Source organism: Antedon mediterranea, chromosome 5 (genome assembly GCF_964355755.1).
Source record: "Antedon mediterranea chromosome 5, ecAntMedi1.1, whole genome shotgun sequence".
Classification (NCBI taxonomy): Eukaryota; Metazoa; Echinodermata; class Crinoidea; order Comatulida; family Antedonidae; genus Antedon; species Antedon mediterranea.
The window spans coordinates 3,103,348-3,122,238 of record NC_092674.1 but is presented as its reverse complement, the minus strand read 5'-3'; the positions used below and the strand labels follow the sequence as shown (position 1 = coordinate 3,122,238).

The following is an 18,891-nucleotide window of genomic DNA, read 5'->3' as shown; positions in this document are numbered from 1 at the left end:
CCTGGATTCAAGTCCTGTCATATGTCGGGATTTTTTCTCATGAAAATTTACAACTCCACTCCCAAAGACTTGTAATTAATTTGTAGAGCATCTTGTGTATATGTTTGTGTTGTGTATATGTTTGTGTTGTGAACAGGATTGCCACCTTTGAGAGAAGGACAGTGATTGAGTTCACATGTGGTCTTCCTTGGTTATAAATGTCTAAAAAGAATAAAATTTAAAAAAATCTATGGGACTCCTCAAACAGTATTGGGTGATAAGGCGCTGGAGTATGTTGATCATTTTACGTAGGCCTACTTAGGCCATATTTTAACTTCGAATCTAAGAGATGAGGCAGATATAAAACGCCAATATAGATCTCTATGTATTAGAGGTAATGTTTTATGTAGGAAATTTTCATACTGCTCCAAATCAATCAAATGTTTTTTGTTTAGATCATATTGTATTAACATTCTCCTTTATGGTCTAATCATTTAAAAAAAGATATCAACAGACTTAAAGTTTGTTATAATGATGCTTTCCGGCGGTTGTTGGGACCACCCAGATTTGTTACTGGTGCGAGGAATTTCTTTGTGGAAAACAATATTCCATCATTTTATGAATATTTGAGGATTTCGACTTACCGATTTCTTACAAGAATAATGAAAAGCGAAAACAGAATGTTAATTTGTATATATAAATATTTGTTGATTGATCCAAACATGTACTACAAATGGAGAGAGGCATTATATACCAATAGGTTAAAGTTTTGGTCCTCTCTCCATCTTTTTTTTGTGTAATGTATTATACCATATGGACAATTGTCTGAAATAAAAGTTGAATTGAATTTAATTGAATTTCAATTGTCCCAACAGATGTTTGGTGTAACAGCTGATATTGCCAGTCATTAATAATATAAGGCGTCATCTACAAATTATTTCAGACCACAGAGACGCGTCTGGAAACTTGCAACCCATCTGTGCGTCTGTGTGATTGAAACCCGTCTTCGTTAGTAGGTAAAACAATAGAAAACGCGTCTGAGTGATTAAACCCCGTCTGTATTGCTTATGGTGAAACGACATTGTTGGTATCATTTCACAGAACCAACAAATCTGAGACTAGTCCTAGGTTATCCTAATTTGGACGGAAATTCGCCGATGAGACGACATCGGGCCTGTGGACCTCAGCTCATGCATGTCGTAAAAATAAACTTTATTGAGGCAGTTTTAATTTATTTGATTTTTATTTTGATCTAGGCCCTCTAGTTGGGCTTCATAGCGAGAGTTTTTATAATACCTAGATGACTTAGTATATATATATATATATATATATTGAGTGAAAGTGCAATTGAATTCCTTCACTTGCACTGATGAAGGGCTAGTGTTGCCCGAGGCAAGCTCTGCTAACTTTTCTGGCTGTTTACTTTATCGTTTTGATTTAGCTTTTCGCTTTTTATTTTTGTATCTCCATTGAGGATCCAGCCACTGATACCCACAGCATTGTCATTTTTTTCAGTAATTTGCCTTTGGATTTATATATATATATATATACACACAACAGGCAAAGAACATTAATTCTAAACCACCCGGTGATATACTGAAATTTAATTAATTAATTTTATAGTGGTTGAATATTGAATTACCAATTAACCACCTACAGAAATTGAAATTCCGCCCTCTATACTTTTTCTATTCGTAAATAAAAATAAACACAAACAATTGTTTTATGATCAGATGATGATGACGAACTTTAATTACAGAAAATGATGTAATTCAAAAAGACTAATATTCTGTTTCATAGACAAAATGTTTAGACCAGATATAACTGATGCTTCAGGTGAGGATTATATCATAAAAATGCTAAAATCTAAATATTTCAGAGGGTATCCTATCTGTCACCATCCTTCCCTCTTTCTGATCTAGGCTAGTAGTAGGCCTAGCCTAGCCACATCACGTCCACGGCAGCCAGGGCACAGACAGGATAGGAGAGAGGATAGCCTAGGCTAGGCTACCAGGATCCTATTCAGCAGGCTAGTTTTGTACGCCTAGCCTCTAGTCATAAAAGCATAGTAACACTCGCTCTGGTGTCTCAGTTTTCTTCTTCTTATGCCTAGCTTCTTCATTCTTCATAGGTAGGTAGGCCTATTATAATATAATTTTATACTACTGTAGGTAGGCCTAGGCTAGCCTTCTTGATAGGCAGCTTAATTAACATTAAAATATTCGGTTTTAAGTAAGTAGTGGGCTATCTATCTACAAATACAACAAATGGTTTTAACTTATTTTTCTAACCACCCTGTTTAGACTATACATGGCTGGAAATATAATAATATATATTAGGCCTATAATTATATATCAATGAAATAAAATAAAAACTTAATTCATATATCACTTATGATTCCGTACCTTGATTAAAATAAGTAACTTGTCTGGAATTGATTTCTATATTGGTAAAATAATAATAATCATTTTAAGGATCATAATAATAATCATTTTAAGGATCATAACAATCATTTCCGAATTTAATTTTTCTTTATTTTATTTCTTTTCAATCATATAGTTCTTTCACCTCGTCTTCAGCAGACCCACACCTCTAATGGTTCTTTCACCTCGTCTTCAGCAGACCCACACCTCTAATGGTTCTTTCACCTCGTCTTCAGCAGACCCACACCTCTAATGGTTCTTTCACCTCGTCTTCAGCAGACCCACACCTCTAATGGTTCTTTCACCTCGTCTTCAGCAGACCCACACCTCTAATGGTTCTTTCACCTCGTTTTCAGCAGACCCACACCTCTAATGGTTCTTTCACCTCGTCTTCAGCAGACCCACACCTCTAATGGTTCTGACACCGACTCAATGTCAATTGTCACCCGGGCTAGCATTGTGATTTAAAAAAAAAGCATTTTCAAAGCTAATCATCTCATCAATATCTTTTCTCAAAACAATGTGATATAAGCAGGCCTTGTCTTTCGAGGTATGTGAGTGCAATCACGTGCCTATCACACACATTATTGCCATTATTTTACAGCCAAATTGTGACACACCAAGATACAAATAGCACACCAATAAGCACATCTTTAAATGTGTTTAGGGGTGCAATTTGTAGTACCCATGCAATTTTCAAAAAACAAGGCCTGGAAAACCATAGTCACAACCACATTTATTGCACTTTATTTCACTTTTTCAAAGAGTAAATGTGATAAGTAATTTCATATTTATAATTTGGCCACCACCCACCAATAAAAATAAATAATAATATTATGTTTATTTGATAAAACATATTCTATGTATAAGATATTCTATATCTATATATAAATTTACGTAAGGGCAAAATTCGGTAAATCGCGCCTTACTTCTAGAATTTTTACTCGATGGTATATAAAGTTGGTTCATACTTTCGGTACTGATTTTAACCACCTGATGTAACCCTGTTTACTAATTAAATTAAGTTAGATAATTAGTTATTGACGATTAAAACGAATTTAGGTTCAACGATTTGCCCCAAATAGGGGTGTTTTCCGATCGTGGTATACACTGTCTAATGGATGTCCATCTTGAAAAATACCCGCCACAAAAATGCGAGGAGGCTTCGCATTTTCCTATCTCCTCCTACGATAATTGTTTTTAATAGCTGAAAACTGGTTGAACAGTTCGAGTACAGCATCATAATGTTGAAGACAGGCCGATTTTCTTTAAAAAATACTATTTTGATACATTTAATATACGTTTTTACAAATGTATTGATTTGTGATGAATGGAACATTCCAAATTATTTGGTTTAACCATACAGGTATAGATTTAGATTTATGGGCCCCCTTGGAGAATAAACATAAATAGTATTGCAATGCTGTACAAGACTGTTAAGGTATTAACCACTTTTGATCGCAATTTGAATCGCAAATTTCTTACTGTGAGTGTTGGTACTGTTAGATGTAATATAAAAATATATACAAATAAACTTTATTACTGTGAGTGTGGGTAGGCCCTACTGTTAGATTATAAACATATAATATACAAATAAACATTCCAAATTATTTGGTTTAACCATAGAGGTATAGATTTAGATTTATGGGCCCCTTGGAGAATAAACATAAATAGTATTGCAATGCTGTACAATACTGTTAAGGTATTAACCACTTTTGATCGCAATTTGAATCGAAAATTTCTTACTGTGAGTGTTGGTACTGTTAGATGTAATATAAAAATATATACAAATAAACTTTATTACTGTGAGTGTGGGTAGGCCCTACTGTTAGATTATAAACATATAATATACAAATAAATAAACGTTATTACTGACAGTTGCTTCTCAACGTTTGTATTAATTAATAATTTAAAAATATATAAACGTCGTAGTGGTGTATCGTTACATGTACTTTACTATTTCAATCGACTATGACAGTGAGAGTTTTAACAAAGTACCGTATTAAATCGTAAATGTTTTACTGTATTTAGTGGTATATTATTTATAGGCCTATAAAACATTAAAAACAATATTTCGTTACTGAGTGGATAAGAATATATTTTAAAATGTTTCCTCTTTGTACCTATCTTCTTCCCTCATCCCTCAACCCTTAATGTTACATAAAAAACACAAATTGGGTTTGTTTAAATGAGTCCAAATAAAAAAATTTGACTCATTTTGTTTCTCTATCGGAAGTAATTCCCAGGGTGCTAATTTTGGTTGACTACATAAATCATTGTGTATATTTATTCGTTTCTGTAAACGACAATGTATTATAGTCCTTCGGTACGTACATTTGAAATCTCCATTTTTTTCTCGCTGGAAATACTGTGTATTCGAGAACCATCTGTGGGCACGACCTAGATGGTACGCGAGCGAAGCGAGCGTGCCATCTAGTATTTCAAATTTTCCCAAATTAGTATGATGAATCATATTAGGGAAAGTCCCTAAATGACACCAGGAAGTAGTTTGTAAATTTACTGCTGCATTGTAAAATAGAAGAAAGTGTTTAGTTTTTTGAGCTGCGTTACACACAGTATTTGCTTTTATTCAGTCAATGCTCAGTAAAATGACTTCAAGGCGTAGCAATGTAGACTCATCAGAGATTTTTAGTAAGTGAAGAATAATTTGATTGATTGTGATTCAACTGAATGTAGTGTAATGTAGATTGAATGTTGATTGTGATTCAACTGAATGTAGTGTAATGTAGATTGAATGTTGATTGTGATTCAACTGAATGTAGTGTAATGTAGATTGAATGTTGATTGTGATTCAACTGAATGTAGTGTAATGTAGATTGAATGTTGATTGTGATTCAACTGAATGTAGTGTAATGTAGATTGAATGTTGATTGTGATTCAACTGAATGTAGTGTAATGTAGATTGAATGTTGATTGTGATTCAACTGAATGTAGTGTAATGTAGATTGAATGTTGATTGTGATTCAACTGAATGTAGTGTAATGTAGATTGAATGTTGATTGTGATTCAACTGAATGTAGTGTAATGTAGATTGAATGTTGATTGTGATTCAACTGAATGTAGTGTAATGTAGATTGAATGTTGATTGTGATTCAACTGAATGTAGTGTAATGTAGATTGAATGTTGATTGTGATTCAACTGAATGTAGTGTAATGTAGATTGAATGTTGATTGTGATTCAACTGAATGTAGTGTAATGTAGATTGAATGTTGATTGTGATTCAACTGAATGTAGTGTAATGTAGATTGAATGTTGATTGTGATTCAACTGAATGTAGTGTAATGTAGATTGAATGTTGATTGTGATTCAACTGAATGTAGTGTAATGTAGATTGAATGTTGATTGTGATTCAACTGAATGTAGTGTAATGTAGATTGAATGTTGATTGTGATTCAACTGAATGTAGTGTAATGTAGATTGAATGTTGATTGTGATTCAACTGAATGTAGTGTAATGTAGATTGAATGTTGATTGTGATTCAACTGAATGTAGTGTAATGTAGATTGAATTTTCTGAAATTCATGTGTTTTTTCACCCGATTCCCAGTGCTATATCTCTACATAACATACTATCTATTTCTAAGGTATCATAGGTATATTTGGTAATACAGCATCTCATTAATATCACATGTGCTGCCTGTATCATGTAAGGTTAGGTTAAAGGTTAGATATACTACTAGATGTGAAACACATGTGATGTTGTATTACCAAATATTCCATGATACTTTGGAAATAGATACAGTACCGAGAATCTGCTGTTTTTTTTATAGAATAATTATGCATTTAACTTAGTCACTTCATAAGTTGTAGACAAACTAATGTAAACATTATTAATTATATTTGGCAATGTGCAGTGTAGTTAAAGTGTAAGTGTACATGCCAGTTGGGCTATGTCAGGATATGCTTGACAGGTATGTTAACTGGTGCCTAGATATGACACAAATTCAGTTTGATATAGTTAGCATTTATAGCTAGCCTAGACGATAGTGATGACTACTCGGTTGAACGTATATGAGCTTGAACGCGTCTTGCGCAGGATAAACCAAGTTTGTGTGCAAATGTTTGAGTGTGTAAAGAGTAAGTAATTTGATGCTAGGCAATTTTTATATCTTTGTATTTTTTGTTGTTTATATCTATATGTTCAAGTGCAGTATATTGAGAGCCACCTTGATAGTGCTATCTTGTTGTATGTGTTTTTGTGCCCCTGAAAATTGAATAAAATAAAAATAAGTAAAATTCCATTACATATTTTATAGCATCCAATAGAGTTATTATAGAATTTAGGTTTGTGCTATCACCGTCTATAGCGTGGTTCCCACTAGCACCGCAACGCACCGACGTATTGATGCAAAGTGATGTATTGCGTAATCACAAGTGGGAACTGACGTCGAAACAGTGCTGCAAATATCGCAGGTTTGATTTCATGCAGGCGGGGGCAAACACAATTATTGGAAGGGCATTTTCTTACGTTGCGTAGGTTAGGTTATGTTGGATCTCTAGTGGGAACCAAGCTTTACAGTGACCAAAAACGACGAGGCGTTCTCAACCATACTTTAGTTTATTTATTTATTTTATTTATTTCAGTTTTCTTTCAGTAGGGTAGACCTCTCAGTAATAAAATAAAAACTGCTCTTCCGAGGGGCACTACGGCACATTTAAACATAAAAACAACAACTTAAACTAAACTTAAACTTCAACGCATGTTCTCATCATAATTATAACATTTTAAATTATTTTAAGTTCTTTTTGGAATCACATAGTGTACACCGCAAACCTAACTTCATAGGGATGTGGCTGGATCAGTGGCATAACGCTGTGGCATGAGGCCCCTTGGTTTAGGAACCATAAGTGGCCCTCCAAGCTTCGAGCCCCCTGAGTTTAGCCAGTGAGCGCTCATAGCCGTTTAAATCCACTGTGCTCGATACAAAGTGGTTTAGATTATAAATCTCTAAAAATCTAACTATTTGGTTTGTATGTTTATAAACAGGTAAAGTTTTGCCATCCTTGGATGCTTACACTACTACAGCTCAAATCTGAATTTTATTTTTCTTGTCACAGTACATGTGCAAACACAGCTCCGTTGTCTATAGGAACTTTCTGTTCAGAGCCAGTGAACTCTGACCCCTTGTAGTTAGTAGTAAGCATCATAAACATTGAGTCACATCATTTTTATTTCAGTTTGCGTAACATATGAGAGCGGTATTGTCGCTTACGAGGAACTGCCTCAAACCGGAGAACCGATATGGATACTTGGCGTCAAGTACGAGTCAACATTTGATAGGAAAAAGGCAAAGAAGGACATTGCATCTAGGATATGGGTAACATACAGAAAGGGCTTTCCACCTATAGGTTAGTTATGGCCTTATTATTTGAACTATGACCTAGGTCAATGCCAGATGACCTTCTAATGTGAAAGTAATATGTTGATTGCCTAGTGGTATGTAAATATTAATAATCAATTATTTTGTAATATATATGCTTATTTTCATGGTTTTCAACTCTTTGCAATTAATCGTAAAATAAAACTTATTGTAAAAATGATTAATTCCTTTTGATTTGCTTTTAGGTGGTACAGGGCCTACGTACGATACAGGTTGGGGCTGTATGTTAAGATGTGGTCAAATGATGTTAGCCCAGGCTCTTATATGTAGGCATTTAGGACGGGGTAAGTGACAATACATACAATGTCATAAACTTATTCCTTCACAGGAAAACAAACCTGATTCTTTCTACAGTTAGGCCTTATTTCAAGAATAATATTTTATTGTTCAGGGGCAGATCCAGCATTATAGATCACGGGAATGCTAAATATTTTATAAATAATAAAAATGATCCGTCGGGTTGCAGAAAAATATAAATATTCTTTTTTTTTTTAAAGACATGGCTGTTAAATTTTAAAGGGGCTGAAGCATTTTTTTCCCCGCCTAAACCTGCACCTGTTGTTTTTTTTAGATTGGCGATGGCATCCTTCACAACACAATGAAATATATTTTAAAATTCTTAGAATGTTCTTAGATAAAAAAGACAGTCCCTATTCAATTCATCAGATAGGTAAGTATCATCATTATATAATTCACCAGACAAAGTCTGTTTCTTTTTCATTTGTATATTAATAAACAAAGCCTATATAGTGTTTAGCAGTAACACTGTGTGCCATAGTAATAATAATAATAACAACTTTATTTAAAAACGGATGCAACACTTGGATCACCAGATTGGTGTTTTTCACAAGGCCGTTACTTCCTACAGAACTATTTACACAAGTTATCATTTACAGTACATATGAATATGATTATAAAAACTATACAAAAAAAACACAAAAAAAAACAAAAAATGATTTCATGAAAAACATAGAGTTTCAAGTATATCTTGTTACAATGATCATCCCACATAAATGAATTTTTGTCATGTGATAGAATGTAACCAATTACTTTGTATAAGTAGGTTTTTTAAGTAGTTTATATCAGCAGCTGCTTTTATGGATTTTTTCAAAAACTTTTTCAACTTGCCTTGATGGGCAATGAAGTGAAAAATGATGCCAAACTTCTGACAACTTAATCAACATCACCTTAAACACTTCGCTGCCAATCAAGTACTTACGAAAGTTGGAAAAACTCTCGAAAAAAATCCGTAAAAGCAGCTGCTGATATAAACTACTTAAAAAATCGCAAAACGTTCGGCTGGTTTCCAAAATGTACACCAGGTTTGTTTTCATGATAACGTCCACTAAGACAAATATTGTCTGTTGTATTTTTGTTGTTAGTTACATGTACAAAATCATTTTTTATTTTCCGTAGCTCAAATGGGTATTGGGGAGGGCAAAAATATAGGACAGTGGTTTGGGCCGAACACTGTGTCGCAAGTTATACGCAAACTGTGCGCTTTTGATGAATGGAGCGATGTGGCGGTACACGTGTCACTAGATAATACAGTTGTTATTGAAGATATCAGTAAGTTTGTGTTAGGCTTGGTTCCCACTAGCGACGCAACGTAAAGCAATGCAAGTGATTTGACCGATGTATTATTCGAACAGTGGCTTGCCATTGGTCAACTCGCTTGCGTTGCGCGTATGTCATTGTGTTGCGTCACTAGTGGGAACCAAGCTTTAAGTTTTAACTCTCCCAATACCAGACCACCATGGGCTGGCCCAATATGTCCTGTTTTCTGAAAATTCTAATATTTTTAATGTATTTTTAATAGTAAAAAATAATTTACATCAAAATATATTAATTTTAAAAATTTAAAGTAGAATTTTTATTTTATATTGATTTTTATCAAGGACAATTTTAATTAAACTCTGAATACCAGATTGCTATCAACAATAGTATTGTATACGCCAGCTGCTGACTATGTATTTTGATTAAATACCATATTATTAATTAGTTTAGTTAATCAAATAAAGTAGAGCTAATAAAGTGAATCACTTTTAAAATTATTTAAATCGTTTTGATTTTATTTATATCTGTATTTTATGTATCAATAGAATATTTATATTATAATATCATTGAGCAATAAAATGCAATGAATATATTAGTTCTGTTTTACAATTGGTGTGGTCATTGGATACAGTGGAATTACCTACTAATTTTACCCACCTTGTATATGTTTGAGAGCGGGAGTTGGTGTTAAGCTCTGTCTACACTATCAGTATCAAACTCTGTGACATCACACTTTAGTTTGTGTGAACAGAGCTTTAGGTTTGGGGAGGGGTTCACTGCAATAAAATGTATTTTTTGTTTGCCCTTAAGTTAGGAACAGTCTTATTAGAGTAAAATATTTATAATGGGTGTAGACCTTTTTTTATAGGAGATCCCTGGTTCCACCATGCAAACCATCATGATTCTAGGATAGTCTCAAAATAACCTCCTCTAGATCGGCCACCGTGAAAAAACTTTATGCCATCACTAACTTTAAATGTTTAAATGTTATAATACACAAAGAGATGTTCTACTTGTAAGTAATCGCTAACTTACTGTAATTAAAACATATAATTTTAAATTTTGAAGTGAAATTTTTATTTTTAGCCCCCCGATCTTTCGATATTGTGAAAATGCTTTGTTGTTTTATTATGTACAACAATTTCTTATTAATTCTGGAGGATTTGATTGATGTTTTTTGTTTTAAATTTTGTATTTGTTATATGAGGCTCCTTGAAGCTAGGGTGGTTCCACCTTTTGAGGTGCCTCTGTATAATATATTGAATAAAAAAAAATGTAAATGTCCTTTCTTGCAGAAACACTATGCGTTATTAATGAAGATATCAAAAGCCCTACCACCAAAGGAAAGAGCAAATCTAGTAAACAGAAAGCGAAGGCAGCAGTATCCGGTCAGGTTAAAAAGAAGTGGAAGCCGCTTGTGCTGTTCATTCCCCTCAGGCTAGGCCTTAACGAGATCAATTCTGTGTATGTGAAAGCTTTGAAGAAATGCTTCACGTTGAAACAGACCCTGGGAGTGATTGGAGGCAAGCCAAATCATGCTCATTATTTCATTGGTTGCGTTGGTGAGTGAGTTTTTTTTTCTCTTTACAAGAATCTTCCTGCTAATCTGATTAAATTGAAGTATATTACATTACTATTTAAATTTAATAACGCAAAGTGAAAGCAGTTATTATGAAAATGATTATTAAATGAAAATAATAATGTTAAAATTTCTAAATATCACTAAACAGATAAGAAACATATTATTTCCTAGACATACTGAGAGTAGAACAAATTATTGCAAATTCAATGAAATCTTGAATATTTTGTCGTAAATTATAAACTTTACAATAATTCATATGTAATTTATATTTTTTTTGTATTGAATTCATGTCACTCTTTCGTTTTACTCTCTTCTTTCCATGGCAACTGTTTGTCATATTGTCTTTGCTTTTATAAAAGAAATAAGTGAAATGAATTAACCTGTGATGTCAGGGGCTAATTCAACACGACTAGGTTTAAATGGTTTTAAAAAATTCCTGACAGACACAGGATTTTAAAATAGCCTAAAAATGTTAAACTGTACAAATCACCCCACCCCTAACAGGGCCTTAACCACCAGTACGGTTGTATAAGGTCTCAACCTGACCACTTTTTCACAGAGACCTTTGACAACCCTGTGGCTTCAACAGAGATTGTTTTCTTTCCTTTCGAACAGCTCACCACTTTATTTCTTGTGGCTACAGCACTGCATGAAATAAAAAAAAATAATAATCTAAATTAACATGAAGTATTTTGGGTTTTTTTTTTTAGGGGAATTACTTCTCTACCTCGACCCGCACACGACCCAAATTCCAGTAGTGGAGGACAAGTGGGACCATATTAGTGATGACTCATATCATTGTTACCACTCCTCAACAATGCAAATTAAAGACTTGGACCCATCAATAGCGTTAGTAAGTGTACACTGTAAAACTCTATTAATTTACACAGACGAGCAGTAACGATAAGCAGAAAACCCTGTAGCTGGTCCAACGTAGAATTTGTATCTATCCTTAGCAGAAACTGCCTGTCCGCTTTGCACTTTGTGTAAAATGGTCACAAAGAATAACATAGATTCTATATTTTTATTACCGTTATCTCTCGTTTGTGTAAGTTGGCCTTTAATCATTTTTAGAAAATTAGTTAAATGGCAATTTCAAATTGTTAAGTAGATCTACCACATAATATTGATGTTGCTTGTGCTTTTTATGTTTATTTAGGATCTTATGAGACAAGTATTTTTTCTTCTAATTTGATTCCTAAAAAAGTTTGAACAATTTCTTATCATTAAAGGGATTTTTTTGTAAAGATGAAGACGATTTTGATAATTGGTGTAAAGAAGTGAAAGAGCTTGTGACAATTGGAGATCATAGTCCAGTGTTTGAACTAACAGATTTAAGGCCCCCTCATTGGCCTCCGTTTGAGCCTCCTGGTTCCTTGGATTCAAGTCTCAACAGTAAGATATCATCTATCATAGTTTTTTTAAATATTTTTGAAAACCTATCTTTTTTCTTTGTAATTTCTTTCTGTTTCTTCCCCCAGCGCTTTGGGACAATCTTTTGATTGTATAAGCGCTATATAAATCGAACAACAGTACATTACAAGGCAGTCTATCTGTGGCTGTGACACGATCAGTTTCACACCCCTTAACAGAAACTCCTGAGAATATGTACATGCACAGTACTGTTGGTATTTGTCAGAGCCAGACATAAGATCAAAGGACTGTTACGAGTTCATAGCTTGGCAAGACGAGCTCTGTGTCCTGTTGTTAGATTGCCTTGGTTATAATAAATATGTTACCCTACTAATCTATATATTTAGCGTTGCAAATCCTGTGTTATATTGACAATTTCTGTCCGACTCCGAGAGAGAGGGCCACAGATAAAAAATTCAATAACCTACTTTATGTTCCTATAGAGAAGCACTGATGCCTTTAAACAAGAAATTGCATCATTTATGGTATTGGATGGATGTAAAAGAGTTTTAAGTAAATATTGTGAAAAATAAAATGTTCATCTCTGTTTTGTCTCTTTTAGCATCTGATATTTTACATATTGATGATGCTGACATAGAAATGGACTCAGACGAAGAATTTGAAATCATTAATCCATAAACCAAATCTGACGAAAATCAAAACAAATCGAACGAAAATCAAAACAAATCAATCGAGAAATCGAGAAACAAGATAAGGGAACTCTCTCCCACTTTGAAGAAAAGGGTAATAATAATTTCAAAGTTAAATAAAATTTTTGTTTTGTTTAAGCTTCTTTTAATAAATGAAAAATTTATTTTATTTTTGTATAATATATAAAAATGTATCCTTTAATATAAAGTGCATGTATTTAAATACTTTTTTTAAAGTGATAATTATTTTAAAAAGAAGGTTTGTGTGGGTTTAATTAAACAAAAAATTTACATTAATTAGGGTGGGATTCAGTCATTTAGGAGTGCACATTTAGAATAAGGATGGGTTGAGTCCTTTAAGCCAAGTGTCCACTAGGAAAATTTGTTTGTGACAATCAAAAGCGTCAGCTTATACGCATGCACAGAGAGGGATTTGTGAGATGGAAACATGAATACAAATGCGTATAAGCTGGCGCTTTCGATTCGCACGAACAAAAAGCGCTTAGTGGGAAATCAGCTGAAGGGTGCCTGTGTAGCGCCTGGGGATACATTAAGAGTTTGTGTAAGGGTGAGATGAAATCATTTAGGGGTCTCTATTTAGAAAGGATGGATCGGGTGGAGTCATTAGGAGTCTGTATAAGGCAGGGTTGGCATCATTAGAGTTTGTAAGCATTTTAAGCTCTGTCTACACTGTTAAACTTTATGGGACAAAAAAATGTGATTTGCCCATATATGGACATGCTGATGTCATATCACTACCATATTTGGTCATATCACTACTATATATGGGCACATCACACTCTTTTTTGTCAAACTAGTTTGATAGTGTATACAGAGCTTAAGTAAAGCCGAATTATATCTTTCATATATTATTTACTCAAATTAGAGATTTTTCTCATATCCGTAAAAGCTCAGTGAAATGAACAAATTGATGGCAAAACGTTTGTTTTGAGCATGCTTACCAAGATTTCCAATATAAGTCATTTGTTTGCCAAATAGAAAGATACTAACAATAACTTTTGTATGTGCTATCTTTAGTTTTATAATTTAAGTTGTAAAAGCTACTCATTTACTGCAGTAATTTTGTAATTTACTGCAGTAATTATTATTGCAATTATTGCACTGTTGCATCTACTATAATACTATTTTGCTTTTATTTAGATTTAATATGAGTGAAAAAACACATTACATTATTATTAATTAAAGGACAACTTTACCGAGAACCATATTTTGACAACGTATTAGGGAATGATGTACTGTATATGATTTCAGAACAATTGCGAGATTTATAATATCGCCAACAGTAACTTTTTTTAATGGTTCTCGGTAATATAGTCCTTTAACTTAACTTACAATTACTGCAGTAACCCATTGTACATGGTTTTTAGAATGGTGCTGTTCATTTTAATTAAATAATAATTTAAATCATGTTACAATAATCATTAAAAAAGATTTTAAATTGTTATTTAATTTGCTTTTCTTCTGAGAAGTTACAAAATTATTTCGTATTTCTAATCGTTTTTAATATAAGAAACTTTTGTTCCTTAAGCTCTGTCTACACTATCAAACTTTATGTTAAAAAATGTGCCCATATATGGACATGATGATGTCACGTCACTACCATATTTGGGCATATCACTACCATATTTGGGCATATCACTACCATATTTGGGCATATCACTACCATATTTGGGCATATCACTACCATATTTGGGCATATTTACTACCAAACTAGTTTAGGTTATTACAGTATTCTGTATATAGCAAGTCAGAACGACCTACCAAAAGAAACGTCTAGCCGTTAAAAATAGAAACCTAAAGGATCACCTCCTGGTACAGGTTCAGGTAACCATCTTCATAGAGACATCTGGTAGCCATTGACATTAAGTTGGCATTTAGATTAAGGCTACTTTTAAGTGTACACAATATTGTTTTTGTTTTTTTAGAGTGACATACCACAATTATTCCAGCCATTTCCGCCTGCCTTTATAAATCTTTAAGCCAAATGGGTTGGCTGTAGTTTTAAACCATTTCCCCCTTGCTTGTTTCACAGAACACCATATCCCTGACTTCACAAGCGAATAAGCCATCGTTTGTGATTGGTCATTTCACTTGCGTTGCTTTACGTCCTTTACGTCGCTAGTGGGAACCACGCTTAAGGTGTCTCCCCTAATAGGGATGTGCCAAAATAGGGGTTCTACTTATTAAAGGACCATGAACGTGATGATAAATTCGTGTGGCTAAAAATATAATTATTGACTGATTGAATATTATTAGCTATTGATTACATGCATTATTGATCAAGGTTAGTTGTTCGATAAAAATATATGGTTAAGCTCTGTCTACACTATCAAACTTTATGTGACAAACAAATGATGATGAATACTACCATATTTTGGCACATTACACTTTTTTTTTGTAAAACTAGTTTGATAGTGTAGACAGAGCATAAGCCAATGCTCTAATAATACATTTTTTTGGGGAAAAACCGCAAACGAAGCAGAAACGTTGAGTTACGTATTATTTTAATTTAGGCCTACTGCAATTGTTTAAGCCAAGTGAAAAAAGACTACATACGATATACGTTGTAATTGATGTAAATAACACGGGAGAATTATAGATTTTGTTTTGTATTTATTTAACACTATACCTCGTAATCATCCTTTCCTTCATAATATCTCTTTATTCATCATCACATTACCATATTAGGACAAGGAGTCCTAAGCTTGCATATCCGTGGAGTATATGATGGCAAATTTTAACCACCATCAATTCCAAACCCAGTGTTCGATTTTATAATCGTTCGGACATTATCTAGAACTAGAGATCGATTAACAAAAGTGTTGTAATCATCTCTCTGGCATTAAAAAGTCAATGTAGAACAGTGTCGTAATCTTACACTTTTTCTCTGTATACTGTATCATGGAATCGGCGCACAGTGTCTAATTGTTATTCGTACGCGCGCGTTTTCCGCAAGCCAAAGCCAAACTGTTGTGCGTACTGAAAATAACCAATCCGTGAGCTAGTTTTACAATAACGTTCGTCCGTGTTGCATCAGCGTCATTCATTTTCAATTCGAAACGTAGAGAAACTCCATTTGAAAGAGGAACAGAAGTGTAAATGATATCAGAGTAAACGAAATGCATAGAAACGATGTGTTGACGGTGGTACGAAACAACTTGGCCTGCAAATAAACAAACAATATATTTAATATTCTCCAATAAGATAATATAAACTGCAGTATTATCAAGGCAATCTAACAACAGGACACTGAGCTCGCCATCTAAAAGCTTTGATCTTATGTCTGGCTGCGACAAATACCAACAGTTCTCATGGTACATAATCACGGCGCGTGGTGTTTGTTGAGCGTGGGGACTGATCGCGTCGCAGCCATTTGATCTGATTTGATCAGAGCTCAGCATCCTGTTGTCCTGTAGTTTACTAAACTGGTACATTCTGTTACCGACATTTACTAAATCTGCGGTATAGCTTGGTATTACCACACTTGGATGTTTGTAAAAATTGTCAAGATGTTATTATTTTTAAAGATTGTTTGCACCTTACCTTAAACGTAATAGTAGACGTATACAATATAAATGAATCCAGCACGTTAGTACGTACGTCTTGGAAGCCGAACGGTCTCGAACGTATCTCGTGCCCCAATGTAGTCACTGTCCGACAAGCCGAGTTAAGACGAGCAGCCTGGATGACAAAGAATAACGTATGGTATATCTAAAGCTTGGATCCCACTAGAACGCAACGCAAGGACGTAAACCGCAACGCAAGCGAATTGACCAATCACAAGGAACGGTTCGAATAATCCATCGCTTGGATTGGTCAATTCGCTTGCGTTGCGGCTTACGTCCTTGCGTTGCGTTCTAGTGGAAACTAAGCTTAAGTGTTCATCAAATATACAGAGTTGAAGAGTTGTAAACAATGACAAATTAAAGTATAAATAGTTTATTATTGTGAGCAACTATAGCAAGTGTTGTTGGAAACACTTAGAAACTCTGAATCAGTGGGAGGGTGCACCCGGTGGAATCCACGTACCATACACCCTTGGATCAATCTCTATCGACAGTGATTACAGAGTATACGACGCACAGAGTACAGACATCATACTGCTCTGTCTACACTGTCAAAAATGTGTGATGTGCCCAAATATGGCAGTGATACGTCATCGTATCTTCATTATGGGCACATCATAATATTGTAACATCAAGTTTGATGTGTAGACAGACCTTTACACTTTTAAAAGAAAAGGGACATTTATTGCATCACGTGTGTGTTTGTTGCTACACATCGATTGATAATGAGAAATGTTCTGTTGATAAAAAGTTTGCGGTACACCACGTATATTTAATTATGAAATGAACTGTTGAGTTTCCCGATGTTTCAATCAATGTGTTTTGATCGTCCTTAGGAGTGAGAAATATTCTATTTCGTTATAATGTAAAAATACCTGCATGAACGGTGTAACAGCTATACAGAGCCAGACGGCAAAACCACAAAGACTGGCAACGTACATAATGTTGGTAAAATCTAATAGTCGACCATCAGCAAATGCTACACAATCTGACGACCAATGAAAAATGATAACGCAATAATTATGCTGCTGGGTTATGGATTGTTTCACTTTATTGTCATTATACATATTAATCATTACTATCCTACTCATTAGATACAAGTGAAGTTAGCATACCTAACACAGCAGTTAAGCCCATGTTGAATAAAAGTAATGATATGCATGACGCAATGCGACTATTGACCAATCGGGACAGCGTCTCTGCCTCTTGGATATCCTGTGGATTTAGTTTCAAACGGTGGGTACATTGGTTATAATGTTTATGTATTTCAAACATTTATTTTATTTATTTATTTTATGTCTTTATGCAATGTGGCCAAGGATTACCAATAGTAAATTAATCACTGTCCCATCAGATAGGTGGTAATCCATATTCATAATTATTATTACGCTATTATTCATATAATAACGATAATTATTAATATTATTATTATCATTCAATTCACAAGTCGCATTTACAAAAAAACATTTAAAAAAACTTACTTTAATAGCTTCATCGATGTCAACTGTTCTTTGTCTCACGCGTTCACACAAACAACGTAGTAAAAAAATTAACAGTTGACATTGTGTGACGTAATCAATTATTGCGGTGACGTAGACAATATCGAGAATTACGCATCCGATTAGCATTAAGACCACAAGCGTATAGTACTGAGCATTAGTTCTGGAAATTAAATTGGTGTTATTTTAGAGACAGAATACCATTGCGGTATTATGTCTAGAGACAATAAACAGCATTGCAGGTTCTTGTCTGCTGACAGTGATTCCAATCTTTCTTCTCTAGAATCTTTTTGAATAGCAAACTAACTATATAGATTATAGTCTCTTCACATATCATATTTATTTACCATTTTAGTCGATATCCATCACCATTATTCCCACATCCACCCTCCTCTTCTAACCCACGTTCCTAATTTTAGGCCTACCTGACATGAAGAAAAGTAAAATACATCTGTTCTTCAGCGACCACGTGTAAGACCTGTACACTGATAGTGCAGACAATCCAGACGAATCCTAGGCCGACAAATGCTTTAAGTCTTTTTGCCAATAGCTGCGAAGAGATGCTACTGGAACCAGTCTTCAGGAAGACCTGATTGAAGAAATGTTATTATAGTAAATGTATTGTAGTTATTCGAAAACTCGGTGCACACTATCAAACTGGTTTGACAAAAGAAAGGAAGAAAAAAAGATAAAAGAGAGAAAGAAAGAAAGAAATAACGAAAGAAAGAAAGAAAGAAAGATTGTGTGATCGATTGACTAACCCGTTCAATGAGAGTCTGAAGCTGGTCTTTGTCCCACA

At 34.0% G+C, this 18,891-nt stretch overlaps 2 protein-coding genes and 1 long non-coding RNA gene across 5 annotated transcripts; 1 reads left to right on the top strand and 2 right to left on the bottom strand.

Annotated features, from left to right (window-relative positions):
- The first annotated feature begins 1,689 nt into the window (after positions 1 to 1,689).
- On the top strand, positions 1,690 to 15,625 carry LOC140048495 (cysteine protease ATG4A-like). Of its 3 annotated transcripts, none has more exons than XM_072093225.1 (9): positions 1,690 to 1,815; positions 7,602 to 7,772; positions 7,990 to 8,088; positions 8,376 to 8,474; positions 9,221 to 9,373; positions 10,657 to 10,923; positions 11,654 to 11,796; positions 12,176 to 12,338; positions 12,919 to 15,625. In XM_072093225.1, the coding sequence occupies exons 1-9, from the start codon at positions 1,785 to 1,787 to the stop codon at positions 12,993 to 12,995; spliced, it is 1,203 nt and encodes a 400-aa protein (XP_071949326.1). In that variant the 5' UTR covers positions 1,690 to 1,784; the 3' UTR covers positions 12,996 to 15,625. The 3 variants fall into 3 exon arrangements, with proteins under 3 accessions (XP_071949326.1, XP_071949327.1, XP_071949325.1); XM_072093226.1 differs by lacking the exon at positions 1,690 to 1,815 and adding an exon at positions 2,540 to 2,952; XM_072093224.1 differs by lacking the exon at positions 1,690 to 1,815 and adding an exon at positions 4,926 to 5,054.
- A 349-nt stretch (positions 15,626 to 15,974) lies between these two features.
- Positions 15,975 to 17,660, bottom strand: LOC140049012 (uncharacterized). The gene is made up of 3 exons (XM_072093823.1): positions 17,469 to 17,660; positions 16,571 to 16,708; positions 15,975 to 16,190 (listed from the first exon to the last, which is right to left on the bottom strand). The coding sequence occupies exons 1-3, from the start codon at positions 17,658 to 17,660 to the stop codon at positions 16,077 to 16,079; spliced, it is 444 nt and encodes a 147-aa protein (XP_071949924.1). The 3' UTR covers positions 15,975 to 16,076.
- Positions 17,661 to 18,079: 419 nt separating this feature from the next.
- On the bottom strand, positions 18,080 to 18,887 carry LOC140048529 (uncharacterized). The gene is made up of 3 exons (XR_011845082.1): positions 18,854 to 18,887; positions 18,518 to 18,681; positions 18,080 to 18,255 (listed from the first exon to the last, which is right to left on the bottom strand). It is a non-coding gene; the product is annotated as an uncharacterized lncRNA (long non-coding RNA).
- Positions 18,888 to 18,891: the final 4 nt, after the last annotated feature.